The following is a 26,123-nucleotide window of genomic DNA, read 5'->3' on the forward strand; positions in this document are numbered from 1 at the left end:
TGATGAGCCCTCCCAGCCCCACGTGCTGTGGAGGTATCTCTGATTTTGTGGGTTTGCAGGAGAGTGTGCATTCGGGCAACAGGGGCTTTCTGGGGGACGAAGAGCCCACTGCCTGCAGAATAAGACTGGGTTTGCCCCCAAATTCCCATCGAGTCAGGCTGCACTGCTCCAAGGCTCTGGCAGCCGGGGAAAAGAAATATCACAGCCCTCTGCCTCCCCCACTTCTCCATGCTGATTCCCCTGTCCCCACTTTCAGGAGGAACTATGAGCTTTCCCATGTCCTAAAGCCTCATGGTGGGAGGCTTCCCGGCAGCGGGGCTGGGTGAGAGGCTGCCAGGGTCTGCTCAGCCACGGTCTACACGGGCTCTGGGCCAGGACCATGCTCCCCATCTGTGGGAGGAGAAGAGGCAGAGGAAAGGGATGGAGAGGAGATGGCCATGGCTGACCGGAGTCTATAGGGACAAGAAATAAGATGGGGGCTCTGGGAAGTCTCACGGGAGGCTCCCCTGCCAGGAGACCTGGCCCAGCTTTTCACCCCTGTGCAACTCAGGGGTGGGGGTGGGGGGCTCAGGGAGGCTTCACTAAGGCTCCCGTGCCTGGAGGAGCAGGAGGCGGGAGGCAGGAGCTCACCCCTCACCCTCTGGCTGCCGTGGGTCCCTGGGCTTTGGGGGAGACAGTAGCTCCCTCGGCACTGGGCACTGGGAAAAGCCCTTCACAGCCCCTCTCCAGCCCTGCCTGCTGTCCCCTAAGACAGCGTTGTGGCCCTGGGAATGCCCTGTGAGGGCTCCCCACACCGTGGTTCTGTTAGTTGTCCTGAAGGAGAAGCCTAGAGGGGCAGTGGCCCCACGCTGGGCTGTCACTCGGGCTCTGGCCATTTCACCCTCCTCAGTCAACACACGGGGTTTTCCGTGATGCTGACCCACTCGAATGCCCAGTCCCATACCCATGGCAGGCTACTCCTGGCCGGATGACCTAGCGGGAGACCAGCTGTCTGCCCTCCACCTCGCAGGCAGCCGGCAGAGGCCAGAGACCGCAGGTCAGCGCCGGGCTCCGCTCTGCCATCTTGCCCTAGCCCCGCCCTGCTGGCCCACGCAGCTTTGCTCCAGCTGTCCCTCCACCTGCATGCCAGCCCCGGCCCCGCCTCCCCACCCATCTTCACTGGTTTGCCCCAAACTGACACCTCTGCCTTAAAGGCATGCCCCTCCTTCACTCCGCCCCGCCTGGCCTGTGTGGCCTGCATGGAGCCACAGCCGCCCTCCCACCATACATCTCCCCGGGCTGCCACGGAATGTCTGGGTCTTACTGCCCAAGGGAAGAAGTTTCCTATACTCACCCTGTTTCCCCCAAAACTCAGCTTGGGCATTTGTACAGAATGAATGAATGAATGAATGAATGAATGAATGAATCGCTCATTGCTCAGAACAGCCTCCTAAGTCTGAGGCTTCACTCTGTACCTCACTGGCAGGAACAGTTGGGGTGGGGGGAGGGGGACTCTTCCCTGGGGGATGCTCTGTTCTCCCTCTCCTTCTCTACAGTTGGGGTAATAACCACTGTGCCCCCTTGGAAGGCCGCTATGAGAATCAGGGCAGGGACCACCAGAGAGCTTCCGGGGCAGCACCTGCCACAGAGTTAGCCCCCACACAGGTCAGGAGGCATCATGGAGCTTCAGAATGAGGACGTGCAGAAAAGGTGAGTCCAGGTCGGATGGTCTTCATCCGTCCCGCTTCATCCCGCCCACTTTGGACCTCGAAGGTCTGCTCTCCCGAGGACGGCTCTGCCCCAGGCTCACCTGTGTGGGCCAGGGGCTCCCTCCTCCCTCTCCCACTGGCTCAGGGCAGAGTATCACCCTCTCCAGCTCCCTCTTTTAAAGGCAAAAGTGACCCCTTGAAATGAGCCTTAAAATCCTGGCTTAGTGAGGGCGGGGAGGGGTGGGGCTGGAGCTGCACCCAGCTCTTCCAACTGCTGGTTGCAGGCACAGCTCCCAGGGCCCCTGGGGCTGGAGGCCACCTGCCCTCCTTGAGTCAGGGAGTTATTTTTGGTTCTCTATCCAGACCGCTTCTGCCAAGACCTCAGGAACTGACAGGATCTAAAAAAGCCCACGGCAGAGCCTCAGCGGAATCTTGGCACATCCAGTCCAGGAAAGAGCCCCTCTCTAGTCACGAGCACTCAGGATGCACCCACAAAGAGAGGAGAGAGGAGAGGAGGGGAGAGGTGGGAGAGGGCTGGCCGAGCTTCCTGCGCCACTGGAGGCTCAGAAAATGGCCTGGAACAGGCTCCATCTCCCAGGAAGGCCTGGGCAGGGAGGGCCAGCATGCGCAGCTGGAGGGACTGGATCCTGAGGGCCCCAGATGGGCTCAGAAGGTAGGGCGCTGTGCAAGGCTGGGAGCCTGGACAAGCCGGTGCCCCTGCAGATGAGACCATCTCCCTCTTGCTATTCCCAGAAGGAGGCCACTTCTGAGCAGCAGCCCAAACGATCTCAGAACAGGCCCAGGGAGAAGCCCATCGAGGACCTCAGTTCGGAGACAGAGGGGTCTCAGGCAATCCTGAGACCCTGGCCGGGAGGCTGAGTGCCCGAAGCAGGCCGACCGGGTCCCTGGCCTGCCTCCCGTCTTCTCAGCCTATCCTCCTTGGTCCCAGCTTTTCTTGCCTGCAATCCAGGAAGACAAGCTGGAAACTAAGCACCATGTCCTAACCACGTCTGCAAACCTGGGAACTTGGATAAACCGATGTCCAAGATGCAGGTGAAGGAAGCTTCGGACCCTGCAGCATCCCCGCCAGGCTTTGAGAGCAGACCCAGGGCCTGGGGTGGGGCAGCCACTGAGAAAAGGGCCACGGCAGACCCTCCTCCTCTCATGGCAGGGAAGGGTGGGCCTCCAGGAGACTCTCACGGCCTGTCATCTGGAGAACCTCCTGGGAGGGGCCCTGGTCGCCCGGACCCCACTCAGTCGGGGCTTTTGACCGCACTTTAGACTTCAGCTCATTTCCTCCCCTGTCATTCTAGCGGGGTTTCCTTCAGAATCCACTGGCAAGGGCTTAACTCTCCATCCTTGAACGCACCATGTGTGCTGGCGACAGTGGCTGTCTGGCTCCATTCTGGGCCCAGGGCAGGGGGAGGCAGCTGCTCTCTCTGCCTGGGTGACCCTTTTCTGCATCTCAGGGTCAGGGAACTAGTGGGAGCCTTCAGATTCATCTCCCTCCGGGACAGAGCATAGGGTATGATGCCAGAGCCAAGCGCTATGTCCTGACCATGAGCTGAGCTGGGACAGGTGCCTGCAGCTGGACTTGCATCAGCCTAGATGCCCAGGCAGGCCCAGTCCCCGGCCGCTGGCAGGGGAGTCTGAAGCCGGAGCTGGTGGGCTTTGATAAGCTGTGTTCAATGGAACAAAGAGACCCCGATTGACTCTGAAGCCCGGGCTGTCTGTGCTTATGGGTGGCTGAGGGCTTCCTTCTCACCCTTTGAGAGGAAAAAAAAAGAAAAAAAAAGAAGGGTTTAGCAGCAGACTTCCAGGATGGTATATCTGGGAGGAGCCCTTAAAATCAGCTGCCCCCTTATTTATAGAGAGGACCACAGAGGCCTGAGGCCAGCAGGCACGGGACACGGCCCGAGAGGTCCGTGGGTGGAGCGGCACCCTGCATGGACCCTCGCGCTTCTGGTTTTGCTCAGCTTTGCTGCTGGGGCATCCGACTGTGCAGGCTCCCCCGGACAGGGAGCCGCACACCCAGAGGGTGAGGCCAGGGGCATGGGGCAGCTCTGCCTCTCCCCTTACCTGGCAACAAGTCTTGCTCCAGGGGAAGTGAAAAACTGCCTCCCTTCCAGAGGATGCCTGAGTGGAGAGGTTCAGATTCAAGTTTCCAGCTGGGCCATTGGGAAAATCATATAATGCATTAAAAGAAGGAAATGCATTAATATAATGCATTAAAAGAACTGGAAACAGAAAGCCAACGGAGCCCCAGTCCTTGTTTTCTGTGTTTCTGAATAAGTTCTGGGGTCAGGAATTGTCACAGCAACAGTGACTAGGAGAAGGGAGCAGCGAGGAGAGAACCGATCAGAAAGACTTCGGGAGCCCAGGCTCTCCCCAGGAAGGGAGCCTGGACCCTGTTCACTAGACCATGGAACCTGCAGTCAGGCCTCACACTGCCAGGTGCAGCAGGCACACCAAGAAACCACGGGGTCCGGGACGGGGGGAAACTGCCAACTGCTGGATGCCATGTCTCTCAGAAGCCCTGCCCACCTAGGATGTGCCCACTACTGGATGCCATGTCTCTCAGAAGCTCTGCCCTCCTGGGACATGCCTGCTACTGGATGCCATGTCTCGCAGAAGCCATGCCCTCCTGGGATGTGCCCACAACTGTATGCCATGTCTTGCAGAAGCCATGCCCACCTGGGACGTGCCCACAACTGTATGCCATGTCTTGCAGAAGCCATGCCCACCTGGGATGTGCCCACTACTGGATGCCATGTCTCGCAGAAGCCCTGCCCATGTGGGACGTGCCCACTACTGGATGCCATGTCTCTCAGAAGCCCTGCCCACCTGGGACGTGTCCACTACTGGATGCCATGTCTCACAGAAGCCCTGCCCATGTGGGACGTGCCCACTACTGGATGCCATGTCTCTCAGAAGCTCTGTCCTCCTGGGACATAGCCACTACTGGATGCCATGTCTCGCAGAAGCCCTGCCCACCTGGGACGTGCCCACTACTGGATACCATGTCTCTCAGAAGCTCTGCCCTCCTGGGATGTGCCCACTACTGGATGCCATGTCTTGAAGAAGCCCTGCTCACCTAGGATGTGCCCACAACTGTATGCCATGTCTTGCAGAAGCCCTGCTCACCTAGGATGTGCCCACAACTATATGCCATGTCTTGCAGAAGCCCTGCCCTCCTGGGACGTGCCCACTACTGGATGCCATGTCTCACAGAAGCCATCCCCACCTGAGACGTGCCCGCAACTGTATGCCATGTCTTGCAGAAGCCATGCCCACCTGGGATGTGCCCACTACTGGATGCCATGTCTCACAGAAGCCATGCCCACCTGGGACGTGCCCGCAACTGTATGCCATGTCTTGCAGAAGCCCTGCCCTCCTGGGATGTGCCCACTACTGGATGCCATGTCTCACAGAAGCCATGCCCACCTGGGACGTGCCCACAACTGGATGCCATGTCTTGCAGAAGCCATGCCCACCTGGGATGTGCCCACTACTGGATGCCATGTCTCACATGCCCACCTGGGATGTGCCCACTACTAGATGCCATGTCTCACAGAAGCCATGCCCACCTGGGACGTGCCCACTACTGGATGCCATGTCTCACAGAAGCCATGCCCACCTGGGATGTGCCCATTACTGGATGCCATGTCTCACAGAAGCCATGCCCACCTGGGACATGCCCGCAACTGTATGCCATGTCTTGCAGAAGCCCTGCCCTCCTGGGATGTGCCCACTACTGGATGCCATGTCTCACAGAAGCCATGCCCACCTGGGACGTGCCCACAACTGGATGCCATGTCTTGCAGAAGCCATGCCCACCTGGGATGTGCCCACTACTGGATGCCATGTCTCACATGCCCACCTGGGATGTGCCCACTACTAGATGCCATGTCTCACAGAAGCCATGCCCACCTGGGACGTGCCCACTACTGGATGCTATGTCTCACAGAAGCCATGCCCTCCTGGGACATGCCCACTACTGGATGCCATGTCTCACAGAAGCCATGCCCACCTGGGAAGTGCCCATTACTGGATGCCATGTCTCACAGAAGCCATGCCCACCTGGGACGTGCCCACTACTGGATGCCATTTTCGCAGAAGCCCTGCCTACCCGGGACGGCTGGCAGTGTGTGCTGGCTCCACCGTGCAGAAGGCTGGTCTCTACCTCCCAGCAAGGAAACAGGCTGCCATGACCGTCCTGAGATGGGTGCCTATTTGCAAGGCTAAAATGAAGCTAAATTAAGCAGCTGCAGGATAATAATTTGGTGCTTAAGTTACTGAGCTTGAACGGAAGCCTGGGAAGAGGGAGGAGGAAGATCAGCAGCCACCAAATCTTTCTGTGTGTCTATCAATCATCTATCAATCAATCGATCAATCATTTATCTATCTAACTACCTATCCAGTTATCAGCCAGCTACCATCACCTCTCTATCCATCCAGCTACCTGCCTACCAGCACCTCCTCTGCCGGGCCCAGTGCTGAGCTCAGGATCTGAATGACTTCCACGAATTATCATTCCATGAATTACCCCAGCGTCCAGGGACTCCCTGCACCATTTTACAGATGAGGAGGCAGCTGAAACTCGAGAGGGCAAATGCCTTGGGGGAGTGGCACAGCTATCAAGTGGCGCTTCCTACCTTACGAAGCTGCCTCCTCTAATGGGGAGCTCAGTTGGCTGTGGCGTCAAGATTAGCCGGGTGCCAGCTACAGGCAGACACCAGGGCCCCACCTGCAGATGCTCTGATTCAGCAGCTCTGCCTATGTGTGGTAGACCTTCCAAAGAAAGAATTCAACGCAGAGGTGAAAGAAGGCAGCTGCGCTCCAAGGGTGGGAAAAAGAGGGCCCCTGGAGTCCTGTTAACCATCTCTCTTTCCTCCCAAATCAAGGTGTTAGCAACCCAAGGGCAGCCATGTGATCTCCTGTACAGGACCCAAGATTGTAAGCCGCAAGGTAGACTCACCCAGCTACTAAAAATAGGCCAGGCACAGATGGGCAGGCCGGCTCGCCCGGGAGGGGCGGCGTCTCCCGGAAAGGCCTTCGCTTCTCACCATTTGCAACTTTTCACTCCAAATCCCCACTTCGCTCCCTCGATTCCTCGATTGGAAAATGTGGAGGTTTTCTCTGCATTTCTCCATGATGTACCCTGTCTATACCAGGGAGGAAAGATGCTGCTCATGCAAAATTAAGTAACAACAGCAAGACCCTGCCACTGGGCCCTTCGGAGGCCGAGAAGACCCTGCCCCTGGGCCCTTCGGAGGCCGAGGGAGACCCTGCCACTGGGCCCTTTGGAGGCTGCGGGAGACCCTGCCCCTGGGCCCTTCAGAGGCCGAGAAGACCCTGCCACTGGGCCCTTCGGAGGCCGAGAAGACCCTGCCACTGGGCCCTTCGGAGGCTGAGAAGACACTGCCACTGGGCCCTTCAGAGGCCGCGGGAGACCCTGCCCCTGGGCCCTTTGGAGGCCGAGGGATACCCTGCCCCTGGGCCCTTCGGAGGCCGAGAAGACCCTGCCACTGGGCCCTAAGGAGGCCGTGGGAGACCCCTCAGTGGGAGGATCTGGAGGGCCTGGAGAGGGCGGCAATCGTGAGGTCACTCAATGTCATCACAGGTAGCAGCCCGAGGACAGTACCCAATGGAAACAGTCACATCGCCCCATGACCGTTAGTACAGCTCTATCAGCATCAACCCTCACACCAACACCTAGAAAGCCAAGCGGTCACACCCACTCCTAGAAAGTCAAATTGGGAAGCCATGGTAGAGGCCATCTGGGACCGTCTGAGGTCACCCAGCCATGGTCACACCAGGGCTGGGCACTTTGGAGCACGGAGCTGAAGAATGCAGTTAGCCACTCCCATGGGACACAGCCAGCGTGCACACACCAACACAGACCAGTTCTACCATTCCTGGCACGTCTTACTGTCTGTTTTGGTACTGGGGAACTTAAAGCTTGGTGCATTCACTGAGGACACCTCGAACGGCATTTAAAAATCACCTAGGGTGGAAACCTGGAAACAAAAGGGTTTGGCTCTTACCTTTCCCCTTGAATAGTCTCTCTCTTTCACCTGACTAACACCACCAGAGATTTTAAAAAGTGTTCTTTTGGGATGTTTTAGGTTTATAAGGCGGCACTTGGACTGTGGGTGTGGGGAAGGGAGAGGAGAAATAAAAAGGTAACCACGTTAAGAACATCAGATAAAGCCTGAGATAAACTTCATAAGGCAGAAGTCACCCTAAGTTACCCTAAAAAGTAGCTAGTTGGAAAACAACCATCTTTGTGGCATCAAAAAAACAGCTGGTAAGGAGGGACGGCTAATGTTTCTTAAGAAAAACTAAAAGCGAAATTGGGATTTGAAATGTGCTATTTAAAAGTAGACTCAGAGGCTCATGTGTTAAGATTTCTCCTAGTAATTAACTGGAAAGTTGATAAGGTGAATGGATAATCAATCGGAAATAAGAATCCGAACAGGTTATCCCACACCGGGGGTCTGTCTTAGAAGACACACCAAGGAAGGGGCTCATTCGCTCAGAGGCTCCTCCCCTTCCAGGCTGTGTGTGTGTTGGGGGGGGGGGGGGGACTCCCTCCTGTGCTGTGAATGGCAGCTCTACTGTGATGCAATTAAATTTTGTTCCCTTTATTGTTCAAACTATGCATGATTCAATATTTCAGGAGCTCCACCAGCCCTCGTTCTCAGTCCGGAGGAATGAGATGTGTATTTCCATCCCTATTAAACTGGTGTCTTAAACGTGCGCGCGCGCCCGCGCACGGTACTCGCGCACACACACGGTATGCCAGATGGTATGCTATTTCTTTCCAGATGTGTGGCTCAGTGGGGTCTGTGGCCTCTGCGCGAGACGCGGCTCTGAACGGTGCCCTAGGCCTGCGCTCCTCCTCTGCTGTCTCTCAAGGTAGCCCTGGCCAGGAGCCCTAAGGCAGCCGAAGGGTCGCGAAGCCAGGCTGGCGCTGTCCACTTCAGCACCACTCCCTAAGCCTACGCGTGTGCCGGAAGGTGGGCAGTGCAGCGCCACGTCCCGCAGGGTACTGGGCCTACCTAGTTTTTGCATGCATGCACGGAGCCTTTCTTCAAGATTGGACACTCTGCTCTGAAGTTCATCGTAGTCATAGGCGCCAATTTCCTCTTGCAGCTCGTTAAGCACTGACGTCAGATTCTGGACCTCCTCTTTAAACTGCAATACCAATTTGGCATCGGCCTTGTACTCTTCCAACACAGGGATCAAAGGCCTAAGTTCATCCATTTTCGCTTTTATTGCCTGCAAGGTTAAAATAAGCTGGTTCAGTGCGATGCATGCAAGAACTCTCACACCCTGCCTTGGCCTGGCTTCTCCCTAGGTGAGGGAAAGTGTGTATGTTCCCGCTTTATTTACAGGCTTATTTATTCTGGTCCAAATGAGTTAGAAGAGCATATTAAACAGTCCTCAGAACACCAACATATTTGGGAAAGGTCTTTATTGTCAGTTTAGAATGCAACATCTTAAGGTTACATGCTTTGAGTCACATACACGAAGTTTTTTTTTCTTTCTTTCTTTTTCAAAAAATGCATTGACAAGGGTTCAAACTATTCATGAAATGCAGCTACAGTCGCATGCAAGGGAGGATCCTGGTTGTATTCAAGGCTCCTTAGTGAAATGGTGCTAAGTGTTGGAAAATAATACTGAAAATGCAAGGTGCAAAAAGCTCTCTGGCTCTCTTTCATGGTTACATGGGAGTGGACTGCCTCTTCAGTCACTGCAGCATTGAAAAAACTCTTTTAAGTTAGCCCTGCAAGTAAGAAAATGAAATACCGTTGAAGAACTAGCTCACTAGCCTGCCTGAGACAGACAGCCATTAGGAAACACATATGCACACGATCACTTGGAGAAAACCCACTGTCACGCTCGAGCCAGTCAAAACGAACTGCTTTAAGAGTTACTGAGATTCCCTCATCACAGTTTCTGTTGGAATTTTTTAAACGCAGTTTAGCACTGTCAAGGCAAGCGCTTGCTTTTCTTCCCCCAGAGCCGCAGCGCCCCAAAATTGGAAACTCAGAGAGATGCATGTGTCAACAACATTTGCCAGGACGAGCTACCCCCCAGCTGCTGAAGACACCCCCCTCTGAAGGAGTCTGTCGGCCGCAGAGAAGGGAGTGCTGTCTGAGAGGCATAAACGCATTTTGGTCAGACAGGTCAACATCTCTCTCTCTCTCTCTCTCTCTCTCTCTCTCTCTCTCTCTCTCTCTCTCTCTCTCTCCAGAGTAATTCATGATGACCAGCCAGACGTGAGGACAAAATGTCCACCTGCCTCTGATGAGCGCCATCGGCTCCTTCCACCTCAGCGGGATCAGGCCTGCTACTATGTTATTTAGGATATGGATTTATAACTTCATTAGCTTACCATTTCATCTATTTAATGTATTGTTTTTAAAAGAGAATGAGTTCTTGCCTCGTGCAGGGACACATCAAGGGAAAACGTTAGCACGGAAAGGATGGGAAGACAGAGACAGCGCGTGGGCAGTTTCCGGGCGGCGAGGCCATGAATTTGCCTGTCCATTTACATCTGGGCCGGGATTCTAATTAAAATGCATGTATACCTTAATTAAGGTGGCATATCATGTTTCCATTGAGCTGTACTGAGACGGCGTCAACTGTGGGCAGAGCTCTAGCTGGCTGCACCTTTGTATATATGATTTTAGGTCACACACACGCCAGTGTTCACGTCCAGAGTCACCCGGAGATGCAGAACACTTCCCGCCGGGTGGAAAGGAGGTTGGCGTCTCTCTCTTTTTGCCCTGCGTCTATGGTGTGCCTTGTCTCGGCTAGATCAGGTCAGATGTGAATAACTGCCCTGAGACATTCCCGCTCCAAAATGCTTCTCATCAATTAAGCTAATCCTCGCCTAATGTGATTTACCTGCAGCAGCTGTGGGCTTATGGTGTCCCTGCCCAGCTAATACTCGACTTTGCTTGGGCAGTGAGGGATCTCAGACCCCGGCTTCCCAATCACACTGACGGGGGGCCTGGAGGCAAGTGTGTGCTGCCTCTGCCAAGGTGGCTTCTGCAGAACAGGGCTGGGTGGTGGCCTCCCTACTGCCAAGGGCAGTAGCCCTTTCAAGGCACAGAGCAGCCTTTGCTGTGTTTCTCCCTGCCCCAAATGGCCATTTCTGTAGGGAAAGGGAAAGCACACCCAGCCTCAGAGGAAGAGAAGGAGGAGAGGGAGGAGGAGGGGGAGGAGGAGGGGGAGGAGGAGGGGGAGGAGGAGGGGGAGGAGGAGGGGGAGGAGGAGGGGGAGGAGGAGGAGAGGGAGAAGGGGAGGAAAAGGAAGGAAGGAGGGGGAAGGAGGAGAGGGGGATGGGGATGAGGAGGAGACAGGGGAGGAAGAAAAGGAGGGGGGAGGAGGAGGCTGAGGGGAGAGAAGGAAGGGAGAAGGGGGGGAAGAGAAGAAGGAGAAGGGAAGGGGGAGGAGGGGGAAGGAGAAGAGAGAAGAGAGTGAGGGGAATGAGGAGGAGAAAAGGGAGGAAGAGAAGGAGATGGGGGAGAGGGGAGGAGGGGGGACAAGGGAGAAGAGGAGAGGGGAGGAAGAGGAGAAGGAGGAGGAAGAGGGGGAGGGAGAAGAGGAGGATGAGAAGGGGAGGAGAAGAGAAGGAGAGGGGGAGTGGGGAGAGAGGAGGGAGAGGAAGATACCAGAGAGGGGAGGAGGAGGAGGAGAGGAAAGAGGGAAGGAGAAGGAAGAGGAAGAGGAGGAGGGGGGAGGGAAGGGGGAGGAACACACATACCTTGAACTGCCTGGCCAGGTGTTGCTTATGACTCTCCTCCACCTGTTTGAACTTGGACTCCAGTCCTTTCATCTGGTTCTCCATCTTCTCCACATACTGCAAGTCTCTCTGGGTCCGCCTGTCCAAGACCTCTATGGATTGAGACATGTTCTGCACCTGTCAAAAGGGCAGCAGGTTCAGCGAAAGCTGTAGTAGGTGCCAGACAATCTTCTCTGCCCTCTCCAACTGACTGTCCTTTCCCACACAGCTGGCACACAGGGACAGAAGTGGGCCATGTATTATTTACGAGGTAATCGCCAGCACCGGGGACTGTGAGGACCCAGAACTCCCAAACACAGCAAATTGGTTGGGTAAACATTTCCTCTGCCAAAGGGTTCTTATCACCAGGGATGCGAATGAGGGGTTCAGGAAACTCAAGTTCCTCCCTGGCTGTTGCTCCAGGCACAGGACTGGGCAATTTCTCTGGAGCTCTCTTTTTTTTAGTGGTGGGTGGAGACCGTTTCTAGTCTCTTTAGGTTGCAAGACCGAATCAGTTCGGCAAGCATAAATACTGGCAGAGAGGAAGCGCGCTCTGGCTGCCCCGCCCCAGGTATAAATTCCCCTTCCTCCTAAATCTCATTGAGTGCCTTGCTGATGAGGTTGATTACTTAAGTGCAGAGTGAAGGAACGAGGGAGCCGCTCTCCCTGACTCTGCATCAAGCTTTTCCCCCCATCTCCTGCACCATCCATCACAGCCCACGGTATCACAGGTAGATGACTGCTCTGCAAACATGTGCATTCTGAGCATAGAGTCAGGAATCAATCACCCAGCAAATGAAGAATCGCTGTTTTACATCTTTACAGGCAGATCGGAATTGAGTCTAGCCTCAAGATGGAACTTTAATATTCAACAGGATTCCAGGGAGCTTAAAAGAAAAACAGTTTCAGTGCAGCCACCTGCCAGTGCATTTTATTTGCAGGGAACTGGCTTCTGCTTCTGTGCAAATGCATGCGGGGCTGCGGGGAGGTGGAAGGAACCGGAGGGCTGCCGCAGTGGCGTCTGGGTCATTTTCTCAGAATCTCATGCAATTACTAGGGAAGAAGTTACCTCCATGACAGCAAATCTTCACTTCCGATTTTTTTTTTTTTTTTTTTTTTTTGCTGAATTTGAAAATATTCTCCCTTCTAGGAACAAAACCATCTGGGGACAAGGCTTAGCTTTGCCTGGTCAGTGTGAAAAGAGGACAGTGTGGTTTCTACTTCTTAGTGTCTTACTGTACATCCTCCACCAGGACAAATACAGTGAAGTAAAGTACAAAAGAGCAAGGCAAGCCTCCTCAGTTGGGGGAGAACGGCTACTGCCCATCTCAGCACCCTAAAGTGCAAGGGATTTCACGTCCCGTTATTAGAAAGCAACACAAACCCACCCCGCAGTATCAAATGCATAAAGCACACAGTGGCGCCTTAGCTCCCTGTCACCCCTTCTCCTCCCTGGGAAACGGGAGCATTCTTCTTCCACCACCTGCCCGATTCCCTTGCTTGTCTTACTCGGTCACTTTGAATAACTACAGCACCTCTTTCAAGAAAAGATACAAAGTTTCATTTGATTCATCCTTCAAGGCCCAGCCCAAATGCCACCTCCTCCAGGGAGGCTTCCCTGGTGAACTGAGTTAAAACTATCTGGAAACAGCATCATCTTGTTGGCACAATGTCTGCCCAGGAGTGAGCCACGAAGCTGCCCCCCCTCACCCCCCCCCCACAGCCTGTGGACAGGACACTCATGGAGGGAGTGACACTGGGCCTCACCCACATCTGTAACCCCTGCACAAAGTCCGGTAAATCCTAGCGCACAGGAGTGGCCCCTGAGGCCACATGGCCGAACAATACAAATGACAGCACCGGCCCAGAGCCCTCTCCCCATTCCCCTCCTGGCAGAATCCCCAGGAGTGAACGCCCACAGTGCCAGGAGGAGCTGCTGAGTTCGGCTGGCCTGGGTCAGGAGACCACATGCGGCGCCACGGGCTTTTTGCTCCCTGGAGAAGGAATGCCTTTAACAGATTGCAAAGATCAGACTTCAGATCTGAAAAATTTTAAAGATACCAAGCTACCCCGCTGCCTTAAAGCAAAACAGTGACTCCCCATAGTTCTTCTAACCCTGACTGCATTTTCCTTTCCGGCCGCTGACCAGGCCCAGGCGCCAGGTCTGCCTCCAGGGTTGCAATCACCATCTGCCTCCAGGGTTGCAGTCACCGGCCCACCTCCCCGCCCTGGGGAGGCCTCCTCTCAGCACCGCCCTTCCTTCTGAGCACCGTCATTTTCTCGCCTGCAGGACGTCACTGGGAAGCCAACTGGCAGGGTCAGGGTCACGGAGCTACAGGATGACACAGTCTACACCACGCCCTACGCAGGCCTGTAGCCCGCAGTAAGAAGTGGGAGGGGGGCCAGCAACATGCAAAGACACACCTGGCCTCGGGGTAACGAGCTGCTAATGATGACCCACCCTCTCCCGTGTTCCGAGCACTGCGCTGAGCCTGCTGTGGTGTTATTCATCTCATTTGATCTTTACAAAACCCTGCGAGCTGAATACTATTTTGAGTCCCATTTTACACATAGGGAAGCCAAGGCTCAGAGAAGTTAAGCGACTTGCTTACTGTCACCCAGCCAGACCTGCCAGTTCAAGCTGGACTGGCTCCAAAGCCTACACCCTCAAACCCAGAGCCCAGGGCTGCTTCAAAGAGAACGGAGCCCGAGCCTCAGGCCTGTCACCATTCCTGTCCCCACAGTGCTCCACGCTAGCTGCATGGCACTGCCTGGGGAGGCGTCCAAGGCTCTAGTGGCCAGGCTCCCCACAGGGACTCAAGGGCAACAGAAATCAGAGACTCTGGGGGTGGGGCCTAGGACTCAGCACCTTGCAGCCTCCCAGGTGGGTTAAAGGTGAAGCCAGGGCACAGAAACACCGACCTGGCTGGAATATGCCCAGCTGTGACCCAGCCCCACCCACAGGGCACATGAGCTGCGGTTTCTGGAGCGTCCTGTCCTGCTTCTGCCCACGAAGAGAAGGCAAGGGAAGAAAAAAGAAAGAGGAAAGAAAGGAAATAGCACAGAGCAGGGTGTGCGGGGGAGCCGGGGAGGGAGCCTCCTGCTAAAATGCACAGTGCATTAAGGAGCGAGGGCCCGCTCTCCCTTTCACAGCGACTGGCTCATGCCCTCTGAAAATAGAGTGCCCGCTATGGTATCAAATGGGGCTTTAAATTTTTAAGCAGTAACGCTGTGGCACGCACAGGCAGGAAGGAACGTTCCAGAGCCTGCAGTCCCAGGGGCTCATGGAGCATTCTGGAATCCATTTCCCAACTCTCTGCTCTCCCGGCAAATGCCTCGTCCCTGGGCTCAGGGTTCTATTTTCCCCACCTGACTCTGCCCGGCCCCCCACAGCCGAGAGGCCCCTCCAGCTGCCGCCTCCCTCCTCTCGGGTTCTGAATAATTAAAGGCTCAATTAAGCTTTGGTCTAGTTTGTTGCTAATAAATGTTTGTGGAATCTGCTACATGGATCTTACTTTAATTCTTTTAAAAGGATCTGCTCAGGTGGCTAAAGAGAAAAAAAAATCTCATTCTATTTCTTCAAGGGGATCGTACTTTACAAACTAGGCCAGCTGCCCTGGGCACCACGATTACCCTTCTTGCCCAAGAAACAAGCGTCCCATGGCCATCCATTCCAGACAGGGCCAGGGGCACAGACAGGAGCTGGCAGTGACTCCAAGCCTTCAGCGCCTGTCAGAGCTGGGCGGGTGCTTGAAATCTCTAGCCCACCCTCTCCCTCTCCAAGAAAGGGAACCTGCTTTGCCCAGAGCTTCCTGGAGGGTTTGTGCTTCAGCACCAGAAATGCTGACCTGAGTCAGGGCAATGCCGTCCTCTCCCCAGGCTGCTCCCACCTTCTCCAATGAGGTGGGCAGTACTAGCAGCATCTGTCCCCCTAGAACAGAGCCACCCCCGAGTCACAGGGCCCCCTACCCCCACAGGCCTCCTCTCATACTCCTGAGCTGATGCCCACTCCAGAAAGTCCAAGGCCAACCTGCAGTCACTGGGGTGTATGTGTGTGTGTGTGTGTGTGTGTGTGTGTGTGTGTGTGGTGTGACCCCACTCCCTCAGGGTGGGAAGGTTCCCTGCCCCGTAGGTGCTACATGCAAATGCAAATGCCCCTTTCTTCTGAGGAATCAATGGGTGGAACAGAAGCGCCCACCATTTCTCCTTGTTCCCTTGGTAACTCTCCCGGGGGCCCCCAGAACCTAGGTTAACCACAGAGTACTGGGTCCCTGGGCGGAATGTGCCAAAAGGCAGGCGGGCTGTGCCTGTCGGGAGAAGGCACCCTGACTAACGTGGGGAGCGGAGGAGACTGAAGCAGGTGATGAGCTTGGCCACGTGGGTCTCAGCGCCCACTTCCCTACTAACAGCTGTCTGGCTTGGGACAAGGGAGTCTACCTCTAGGGAGAGCCCAATTTCGCCTTCTCGAGACTGAGTGAAAAAATCTCACATGGTTCTTATAAGATCACGTGAAATAATGGATTTGAAATGTGTTACGCAAACTCCACCCTGCTGTCCCCATGTGGGTTCTCAAGGTGACAGCATGGCCTGCTTTAGCCCCAGGTAGGCGTTCCTGGTGATAAGCACCTGGGCAGCCACTGGCCAGGTCCACCCATTCAAGGGCAGAAAATCTGGTAAAATCCAAATGGTCATGCATTCCTGGGCCCACGGGTGCTCTCCAAGGCAGCTGCTGGGTGAGAGCCCCAGCCCTGTGCACACAGATATGACATCACTCAGAGACGAGCCTTGTGTCCTGTCTCACCACGCCCATGAGACTCCTCAGCGGAGCCTGCAGTGACAGAGAGGCAGGTCTAGACTCTCTTCCCGGGCCACCCTTGGAAGTCTCAATCCACTTGTCCATCCATCCACGCATTCGGCCATCCGCCCATTCCCACCCAGGCATCCACCCATCCATCCATCCACCGATCCATCTGTCCATCTACCCTTTCATTCATTCATAAACCTTTTGAGTGGAGACAAGCCAGGAAAGGGCCGAAATGGAGCCTGCAAGCTAGCCAAGCCTTGGTGCTGGTGTGAGCACACAGCATGTACACACACACACACACACACACACAAACACACTCCGCGCAGACTCACCTTCTCCAATAGCTGCCTCAGCTGTTTTGTGCGGGCATCCCGTGAACACATGGTCTGCTGTGGGGCAACCACTGTGCAGATACACCTGCCCTCGCTGTCCTGGGCAGAGCTGTACACCTGCCAGCTCTCCTCAGGGTTGGTGGGCAGCACCTGAAGAGGGAAGGGGTGGGGAGGGAGAGAAAGGGAGACCATGAGGTTGTGCATCAGAGCCAACAACCAGGGGACACCGTCCACATCCAGCCCCAGGGAAAAGGCACAAGGAAATGGCCCCAAAACATGTTTGACCCAAAGGGGAGAAAGGGCCCCTGGGAACAAAAAGGCACAGGTCTCTCATTAGGGAATTTGTCATCTGGCCAAATTGATCTGCTGGGTGGTGGTGGGGGGAGGGGGGGCAGCTGGAGGCCACAGGCTGGACGAGGAGCAAGGCAGGAAAGCAAATGCCGGGTGGCTCACCGCGGGCATGGATTTCAGAAACAGGATATCCTTCCCATAAGTCAAGCACGGGTGGCTGGCACCCCCAAGCCTCGCCCTGCCATTCCCTAACACTTGCAGATGAAGCGCCCACTGTTAACAGCCCCAGATCCAGTAGCCTATTTGCTCAGAGCTGTGATGAACCACGATCCACCGCAACCTCCCTGCCAGCAGCTTGGCAAAGACTGACCCAAGAAAACACTAGGTTTCCCATTCCATGTGGGCTCCACCCACAAGCCTTTTGGTGGATGTCACCCCCAGCCCCAGTCCTGAGGTTTGCCCAAAGACCACCAAGAAACCAGGCTGCCCGTGTCTGGTGTAACCTTGCAATCCAGCCCTGCCAGGTGCCCGGCAGGCACTCCGGAGCATACCCGCTCCACCCTGCTGCTGGCCCCACTGTTTCCAAGCACACTCCCCGCCGGTGGCTTCAGGTCACCTCTCTGCTATTTTTAGCATGAAGATGGGAGGAGAAGTTGGGCGGGGAGAATCTATAGTAGTCATATCTTTAATCTCATTCATTCCCAACCCCACAGGATCGGACCGGCAGGCTGGAACAAAGTCATCATGGAGGAATCGCCCTTCGATTCCTGAAGGAGCAGAGGGGTGTTCTCAAGAGGGGTCTTAGGAAGGAGCCACACCACAGAGCCCTCTTTGCAGAGCACCTACCCTCCGACAGCGAAAAGGGAGAGGGAGGGAGACTCACGTCCTTCACCTCTCCTTTCAGCCTAAAGGGGCAGTGGTCTGGGGTGCGCGTTCGCGGCGGTGGCCCCTTCCCCGCTCGGCCCTCCGGGTGGGTGCTTTCAGCTCAGCCTCGCTCAGCCATCTAAGTCAGAGCAGCCCTGGCCACGGTTCCCCCTCCCGCTAGGCTCGGGAGGGAGACCCGATTTCAATTTCAGAGGCCAGGAGGGAGGGGTGCGTGCAGAAGACGAAGGCAAAGGCGAGGGGGGTGAGCAGCACCCAAGGGCAGGCTCCCAGGGGCCCCGCCCCAGCCCCTCGGCACCGTCCTCCGAGGGGAAGGAACGAAGCCTTCATGGGGCTGGGGAGGAAAGGGCGTCTTGGGAGTTTGGGAACGCAGGCGCGGGCAGCAGCTCCGGGGCCCACCGGCGGGGCCCCACTGCCAGCCCGGTCGGGCCAGTCCGGCTTTTACAAACTAGGGCGGGCTCAGAGTCCCGGCTGGACGGAGCCCAGACTGGGGTCTAGCGGCGGCTCCACCCCTCACTTGCTGAGTGTGACCTTGGACAGGTCCCCAAGTCCCCAGCCTTAGTTTCCTAACCTTTCAATGAGGGGCTCACAATTCGTGACCCAGGACTCCAAGCCCCCGCGCCCCAGCAGGCTCCCCGGACCCCACGGCGAGGGGCTCAGGCGAAGGATACGCCACCCTAGGGGCGCGCGGGTGGAGACGGAGTGGTCCAGGCTGGGGGCGTGGGGAGCAGAGTCTCCACCGCTGCGCCGGCCCGTGACCCCGGCCATTGCTCACCCTGCTTCCCACCGCCTCCTAGGGCGACTCGGGTCCCGCGCGGCGCCGGCCCAGCCCCGGGCTCCGGACCGAGGAGGGGGAAGGGGGGAGGGAGGAGGAGGAGGAGGAGGGGCCGCGCCAAGGCGGCCGGCGGGCGCACTTACGCCGGTGCTGCGGTCCAGCGTCCCGCCGCCGGCCGCCGAGAGCTTGGTGGTGTTGAGGCCCACCAGCGAGGGCAGCGTCTGGGACATCCAGTTGGTGATCATGGCCATGGTGCTCAGCACGACCCCGATCTTGAGCAGCGGCACCGACATCGCGCCTCGAGCCGCCTCCAGCGCCCGCTCCGAGCTGGCACCGGCTCCCGCGCCCGGGCGGCCTTCAGGCGGCGGGCACCGCGGCGGGCAGGGGCGCCCGGCTGTGTCCCCGCGCCCCCTCGGCCCGCCGCCGCCCGCCCGCCGCCGCCGCCGCCGCCCCGCGCGCCCCGGCCATCGCCGCGCCTTCCCCGGGCGCCAGGGAGGGTGGCCGGGCGGCCGCTGCCCGCCGCGCCCCAAGCCCCGCGCCGCCTGCCCGCCCCGCGCCCCGCCGCGCCCGGCCGAGTCCCTCCGCGCTTCGCCGCCGCCACCGGGAAGCGCCGCTCGGCTCTGAGCGCTGCGCGGGCTGCGCGCGGGGGCCGCGGCCGGGAGGCGGGGCTCGACCGGGCGGGGCCGACGCAATCCGCCCAGGAAATGGGTGGGTTTTTCCTGCGCGCGCGGCTCCCCGCCGCCCCCTGGCTGCCGGCAGCGAGGTCTGCAGACTCCGGGCCGCCCAGGAGTTGGGATCGGGGTGACTTGAGGAGACGAACGCGCCCCCGCCCCCGGCTCAGAAAACACCCCGCGGTGGCGGCGCTGGGACCCCAGCCGGGAGCACAGACCTCGCCCTCCCGCCCCGGGCTCCCCCTACCCCGCGCCGGGGCCCCTCTCTCATCCCCGCAGAGGGCGCGCTCTGGGGCAAAGGTTGCCCGCGGGGAGACGGCCCCGTCCTGCCTACCGGGGCCCCTTTCCACGGTGGTTCGAGGGGCCCAGCCAGCCTGGGTCGTCGCCTGAAACCCAGCAGGCCTGGGCCGGCTCCAAAAGCAGCGGGACTCGCGAGAGTCAACAGTGCCAGCGGCGTCGGGCATCGCTGCAGAGTGAAAAGCGCCCTGCGAACCCTGGGCGGCCGCGGGGTCCTGAGGCCTGTGGGAAGTAAGGGCCCGACCTGCACTCCCGGCACCAGCGCTGCCCGGGTTGGCCTGCGGAGGCCGCGGTTCGCAGGGAGGGGCCCGGGTGGGCGACGCGGGGCAGGACCTAGGCCTCCCGAGCTCAGAAGGCCACGCCCAGGAGCGTGATGTGGGGCGTGGGTGCGAGGGTCGGGGTCAGGGGTCCGTGGTGGGGGGCGTGGGTGGGAGAGTCGGGGTCTGGGGTCCGTGGTGAGGGGCGGCGGGTGCTTGGGGCGGGGACTGGGGCCCGTGGTGGGGGGCGTGGGTAGGTGGGTCGGGGACTGGGGTCCGTGGTGAGAGGCAGTGGGTGGGTGGGGTGGGGACTGGGGCCTGTGGTGGGGGGCGTGGGTGGGTGGGGCACGGTGTGTAGGACAGACACTGGGGGCCGTGGTGGGGGTTGTGGGTGGGTGGGGGGTGTCCTCACTGGCTCCCCGCGCCCCTCTCGGGGGTGGCGCTCGAGCCCTGGCGCCCAGGCCCGGCTGGCCCAGCTGCCCGTCTCCCTGGCCCTCTAGGTGACGGCGGCGGGACTCGCGCGTAAAGGTGCCCCCTCCCCCGGAAGCGCAGGCCTGACTGAGTCCGGCGCGTTCATAGGCCTTTTGCATTTGCAGAAAGCTTCTCATCGGAGATGAAAGCCGCCTCCTCCGGGCCTGCCATGAAGCTTCCCCAGCCGCTCGGGAAGGGAAGATCCGCGATCACTCGCCGCACTCTTTTCTGCCGGGGTGGAAATTCATCTCCTTCCTGGACGGGGTTGGAGAGCCGGAGCGCGCCGCCCTCGGCTGTGGAGACGCACCTGCAGCCGGAGGATCCCGGCCCGAGAGCCGGGCCTGGGCCCGCGGGGTCAACGACCCCTCGGATTTGCTTCTGGGATGGACGCGGGAGTCCCGGCAGCCGGGCTGGGTGCGAGGCCCGGAGATTCCAACTGTGGGGGACGGGCGCCACCTCCCAGTGTCCGCGGGGACTGCAAGCCGGCGCACACGGCTGGCCCCGGCTCCCGAATCCGGCTGCGCTGGCGGCGCCTCCCTCCTCCGGCCACGCGCGTTGAACACAGATTCAGGGCCACGAGCCGCGTCCCACTGCAGAAGGACAAGGACCACTTGTTCTGCGGGAACAACTTCAAATCCAACCCAATCCGATGCACAGAACTCTCAGGCCAGCTCAAAAGCCACAGACACGTGTAATTCCACAGAGTACAAGAAGGACCTGTCCCTGGGCGGCTCCCGGTTGCACCTGAGCTGCTCTAACCTGCCCCTGCTCCAAACTAGCTGGTCCAGTTTCTACAATCTGTGATTCCGTGCGAGTGCTTACTGTCAGGGTTTTGAAAGGGCTATGAGAGAAGGCTAGAGTAGGTGTGATTTGATTGAGAAGGCCATGGAGCATTCCACAAGGAAACTGTGGACTGGTGAAGAATGAAGGCATTTGGATCAGAGAATCCATGGCACCAGCCAATACCAGGTGTTCCCAAAGAGGACTTTCAATCCCAGTTCCTGCACGACTTCTCTTAAAGCAAGGGCTCATGACACTTGCAGCTCTGAATAATCATCCGAATACCGACGGGGCAGGTGCTGTGCCCCAGACGGCACTGGGGCTTTGCCATGCCTGGCACCCAGTCCTTTCTGAAGCCGACGGGGTGATGGCATTGCTGACTCCACTGTACAGATGAGGAGTCTCAGGCCGAGAAAGATGACAAGACCTGTCCGAGGTCATATGGTGACAGCCTACTTCCAGGGCTAAGCCCACAAACGAGGTAGCATCCTCGTCTCGCAAACGTCATGGCCACAGTGAAATCTCATGAGCCCCAGAAGTGGCGTGAGTTGATGGCATGAGCTGCATGGCCGCAGAAGCCCTGGCCGTCTGCACAGTTCCACGAGCCACAGAGGCCGCCGGAAGACATTTGTGGGCCCTCGCGTTCCGCGCTCGCGAGAATAGAAGGCTGCCCAGACCTCTGAGTCCTGGCGTAAGCCTGCACCAGGTTCCCTGTCATGACAGGTTAGACCAGCCAGGTCTCTGTCCTCACGTCAGCTACTTACAGGCCTCGACCTTGGTGGACTCTGCAGTTTCATCGACACACATAGAAACAGGCATCCCCCCTCTGCATCCCCGGGCTTCACAGCTCGGAAGACGCAAGGGTTACAGGGTGCTCCTGCACAGCTTGCTATGGACCTTCCAAGAGGCGGACACACGTGGGTTGTTGGAGAATCACCTTGGGAAGCCACACGGGGAGCTGAGAGGCCACAGACGACCACCACCAACACCCACAGTCAGAACAGTGAGGTCCGCAGGATACAAACCTACTCAGAGCCAGGAACGGCTGCCTGGAGGGAAGCAGGTCTCTGGGACACTTCCCAATGCTCCTTGGCAAAGGACACCCCCAGGAGACAAAGTTTGGCTGCCTGGTTGCTGTTTAAAAATACGCATACTGTCCTCAGGCTATTGGCAAATAGCGTGAAGGGAAACAAGGGGAGGGGAGAAGAAGAGGGTGAGAGAGACAGAGACAGAGGAAGACAGAGAAACAGGAGGAGAAAGGAAGAAAGAGACAGAGGGGAGGAGAGAGAGAGAGAGGAGAGACAGAGCGAGGAGAGACAGAGACAGAGGAGAGACAGAGACAGAGGAAGACAGAGAAACAGGAGGAGAAAGGAAGATAGAGACAGGGGAGGAGAGAGAGAGAGAGGAGAGACAGAGAGAGGAGAGACAGAGACAGAGGAGAGACAGGAGAAGAGGAGAGACAGAGACAGAGGAGAGACAGAGAGGAGAGACAGACAGAGGAGAGATGGAAGAAGAGGAGAGACAGAGACAGAGGAGAGAGAGAGAGGAGAGACAGAGACAGGAGAGACAGAGAGGAGAGACAGAGACAGAGGAGAGACAGAGAGGAGAGACCGAGACAGAGGAGAGACAGAGAGGAGAGACAGAGACAGGAGAGACAGAGAGAGGAGAGACAGAGACAGGGGAGAGACAGAGAGGAGAGACAGAGACAGGAGAGAGAGAGAGGAGAGACAGAGACAGAGGAGAGACAGAGACAGAGGAGAGACAGAGAGGAGAGACAGACGGAGAGACAGGAGAAGAGGAGAGACAGAGACAGAGGAGAGACAGAGAGGAGAGACAGAGACAGAGGAGAGACGGGAGAAGAGGAGAGACAGACAGAGGAGAGACAGAGAGAGGAGAGGCAGAGACAGAGGAGAGAGAGAGGAGAGACAGAGACAGAGGAGAGATGGGAGAAGAGGAGAGACAGAGACAGAGGAGAGACAGGAGAATAGGAAAGAGAAGAGAGAGAGGGGGAGAGAGAGAGGACAGAGAGGAGAGAGAAAGGAGAGACACAGAGAGAGGTCCCACGTGGAGCCACCTCCATTTCTTCTACCCGGTATGTACCTTTTCATTCCCTTTCTGTGCTGGAACATTCCTGGAGCAAGGAAAGGACCCGGCCTCCAGCCAGGCAGCATGGGAGGAGCCACAGGTCTCCTGAGCAGTCCCTCCCGGCAGCCACAGAAGACCAGCATGGGCCTTCCAGGCCAAGTGTCCCCCACACTCCCCTCCTCCGAGGCCTCTGGGTTCACACGTGGGTGGAGGAGTAACTGGCCCGCAGCCCCTTCCCTGGAGAGGATTTCCATCCTGGCCTGGCTCTCTGCCTGGCAGCACCTCCCATGAGCCGAGGCTCTCCGAAACACCACCTGCACCAGGTGTGGCTGTGCCACCTGCAGTTTTGGCCAGGGGAGGGAGAAAGGCTGAGGGCCGTGACTTTCAGAGCCAAATGTCTCGGCCACGTCCTGGCTCTCTGCCTCTGTCATGAGGAAAACAGGTCCAGAGAGGGCCCCTCCCTCGCCCAGCGTCCCTGAATGAGAGGACGTGTGAGCCAGAGCTGCCCCTGGGCAGCCTGTGCCCTGGGAAGATGTCCACCATTGCCATCGTGAGCCACTGCGCTTGGGGTTTGTAAGCACAACTGGCCTGAGCGGCCCACCCAGGAGACTCAACTCCCTCCGAGGCATCATCCTTCTCCCTTCCCCTCGGTGTCAGCTGTTCAAGTCCCCCCTGTGACGGTGACAGGGAGCCACTTCCCCTGGGGAGAGCATCCCATAGGCCCATGGCTGTGGCTGGGGACATTTCTTCCACTGAGCGCCTGCCCTGTGTCCAGCTCCCAGTCCCAGTTTCTTGTCCATCCTGAGAGCTGACTTGTCCACAGCCCCAGCCCCCCAGGCCCCTCATGCACCCTCCTCCGCTCTCTCCCTAGCAAGTTCCACGCCTCTTTCATGGATATCGTCTGACTGGCCACAGACCACAGGAAGCCACAGCTCTGTATTCCCTTAGCTGCCGAACAGAGAAGAGGCCAATTCTGGGAGGCCAGTTTGAAGAAGAGGGGCAAGATAATTCAGCAGACACATCACCCTCTGGGCTGAAGGCATGTTTTTCAGGGAGCCCCCCCACACACAGTCCTTTCCTACTTTTCAGGTAAGGAAACTCACCCTAATTGAGACAGTCTGGTTTCTATGGAATCAGTAATTGATCCTGACATGAATTAAAAGGTGGCATCACAATGAAAAACATCTAAGAGTCAACCCCAGGATCCAGCTGGGTGCATAGAAAATGCCCCAGGTGGCAACATTTGCTTAGAGCCAAGGATTTGGTGCTGCCAGATGCCAAGCGAAGTTCTTTGCATCCAGACAACACCGGCCTCCACACACAAGGATCCCAGGCACTGTGGTCGGGACACGTCCTGCAGAGCCTGGCCGTGGCCTCGGAAACTTTGTGAGCCAGCTCTCACCGAGACTGGTGCAGCCCCTGGAGGAATCTCCTGTTTCATAATCCTTTGTATTGCTGATGAAACAAAGCACCCCTGAGTCCATCAATACTGCCACCTGCTGCCACTCACAGCTGACTCAAGTCTGTGCATCTACGAGACCAGAGGCCGAGGCTGAGTGGCTCTGGGACCGGGAACCCGTGTATGCATACTAGGGGCCGGGCAGGGGCTCAAGGACTCAAGTGGACAGCCAAACTTTGGGCACAGCTGGCTCCCCACTTCTGAGCTGAGCCCTGCTTTCCTGTCTAAAAGCCAGCAAGCTTCAGTGCATGGAATGAAGTTATTCACCATCCACTGCTGTTCTTTCTTTGACCCTCAGGCCCCTGAAACATCACTGGAAGCAAGTGGGAGAGACTTTTCAGCAGCACTCAGGAGAGTCATTTTGCATGGTAGGGAAATCCCTGCGGCAGGGTTTAAACTCCCCGAGGACAACTTGTGAGCCTAAAACCGCTAGAAGGAATGGAACCGCTTTAGTGACGGCCCGAAGCAGGTGCTGGGAGTGCTGATCTGAATGCGGACGAAGGCTGGGGAGGCAGCATCCCATCTTCGCCTGGACTCTTCTATCTCGGCTCTTCACACCTACACACTCTGGAATCAGATTGTAACCGTCTTTGGACTATTAAGTCCAAAGACGTCTTTGGACTACGTAAGGGTTAGATGGGCCAGATCCCTGCCGCTGGGATGTCTTTTTGGGGCAAGCAGGTCGGCTAAGGCACATCTTCTGAACACTGCAGCTGCCGTCACTAGCTGGAGCCCAGGCAGGGGCATGAGCTTTGTCCTGGGCACAGAAGCGGGGACAGGAAACGTTCTCCAGGTGAGCGGCCACATGCGAGGACAGGTCAAGGCGAACGTGGCGAATTCTCTCCATGGTGGTCGCCCCAGCCTCCTTGTGTAAAGCATGCCAAGTGTGACAAAGGGTGTCACCAGCCCTGAGGGCGTATCAGGCGCTTTACAGCTGCATCGAGAGGCCACCTTAGCTTGGGACCTGTAGGTCCTGTTCCTTACTTCTTAGTCTCAAACTCCTGGACTCAAACGATCCACCCGCCTTGGCCTCCCAAAGTGCTGGGATTAAAGGCGTGAGCTACTGCGCCCGGCCCCTATTTCTTACTTCTTGGATCTCAAGTTGTCATACACATGCTGGGACATTTGAGGGGCACAGGGCTGCCTACGTAACCGCTCACCTTATGCCTGAGGGAACCGAGGCGGCTAAGCAGGCACTCCTAGACAAACCCTGTCTCCGAGGGGCGGAGGGACTGCTGGGATCTTTGATCTGGATTGCTGGGACCTCAGGGGTAGCCAGGAAACCACAAGCTGATCTCCTCCTCCTCGGCCCGCTTTCTCCTTTAAAAGCCCGTTTTCAAGGTCAGCAGCTGGCAGCGTACGTGTCCACGCAGTCGGAAAGGCACAGCTGACGGGCGGTGCGGTGCGTTCCACAGAGGCCGGCGACCCGAGGCGGCACCACCACCGCCTTTACGCTGGTGCTGGTGACACTGCCCCGTTTACCAACTTCACATTTTCTTTGTCTTAACAAACACCAGAACTCGGGTTTCTCA

At 57.5% G+C, this 26,123-nt stretch overlaps 2 protein-coding genes across 2 annotated transcripts in view; one reads left to right on the plus strand and one right to left on the minus strand.

The window, feature by feature from the left end:
* LOC101043289 (noelin) overlaps nt 1–19,194 on the minus strand; it is a 32,191-nt gene extending 12,997 nt beyond the window's left edge. The window contains exons 1-4 of the mRNA XM_039461529.2: nt 18,715–19,194; nt 16,624–16,773; nt 11,470–11,625; nt 8,753–8,972 (exon numbers count right to left, since the gene is read on the minus strand). Of these exons, the coding sequence (XP_039317463.1) occupies nt 8,753–8,972; nt 11,470–11,625; nt 16,624–16,773; nt 18,715–18,864 (676 nt within the window). The 5' untranslated portion in view covers nt 18,865–19,194. The remainder of the gene's footprint in view (nt 1–8,752; nt 8,973–11,469; nt 11,626–16,623; nt 16,774–18,714) is intronic.
* Nucleotides 19,195–21,603: 2,409 nt separating this feature from the next.
* On the plus strand, nt 21,604–24,725 carry LOC141582295 (uncharacterized). Its single transcript, XM_074390170.1, has 4 exons — nt 21,604–21,770; nt 22,211–23,139; nt 24,004–24,068; nt 24,645–24,725. The coding sequence occupies exons 1-4, from the start codon at nt 21,604–21,606 to the stop codon at nt 24,723–24,725; spliced, it is 1,242 nt and encodes a 413-aa protein (XP_074246271.1).
* The last annotated feature ends 1,398 nt before the right edge of the window (nt 24,726–26,123 follow it).

The sequence above is a fragment of the Saimiri boliviensis genome, chromosome 2 (assembly GCF_048565385.1).
Source record: "Saimiri boliviensis isolate mSaiBol1 chromosome 2, mSaiBol1.pri, whole genome shotgun sequence".
Taxonomy (NCBI): domain Eukaryota; kingdom Metazoa; phylum Chordata; class Mammalia; order Primates; family Cebidae; genus Saimiri; species Saimiri boliviensis.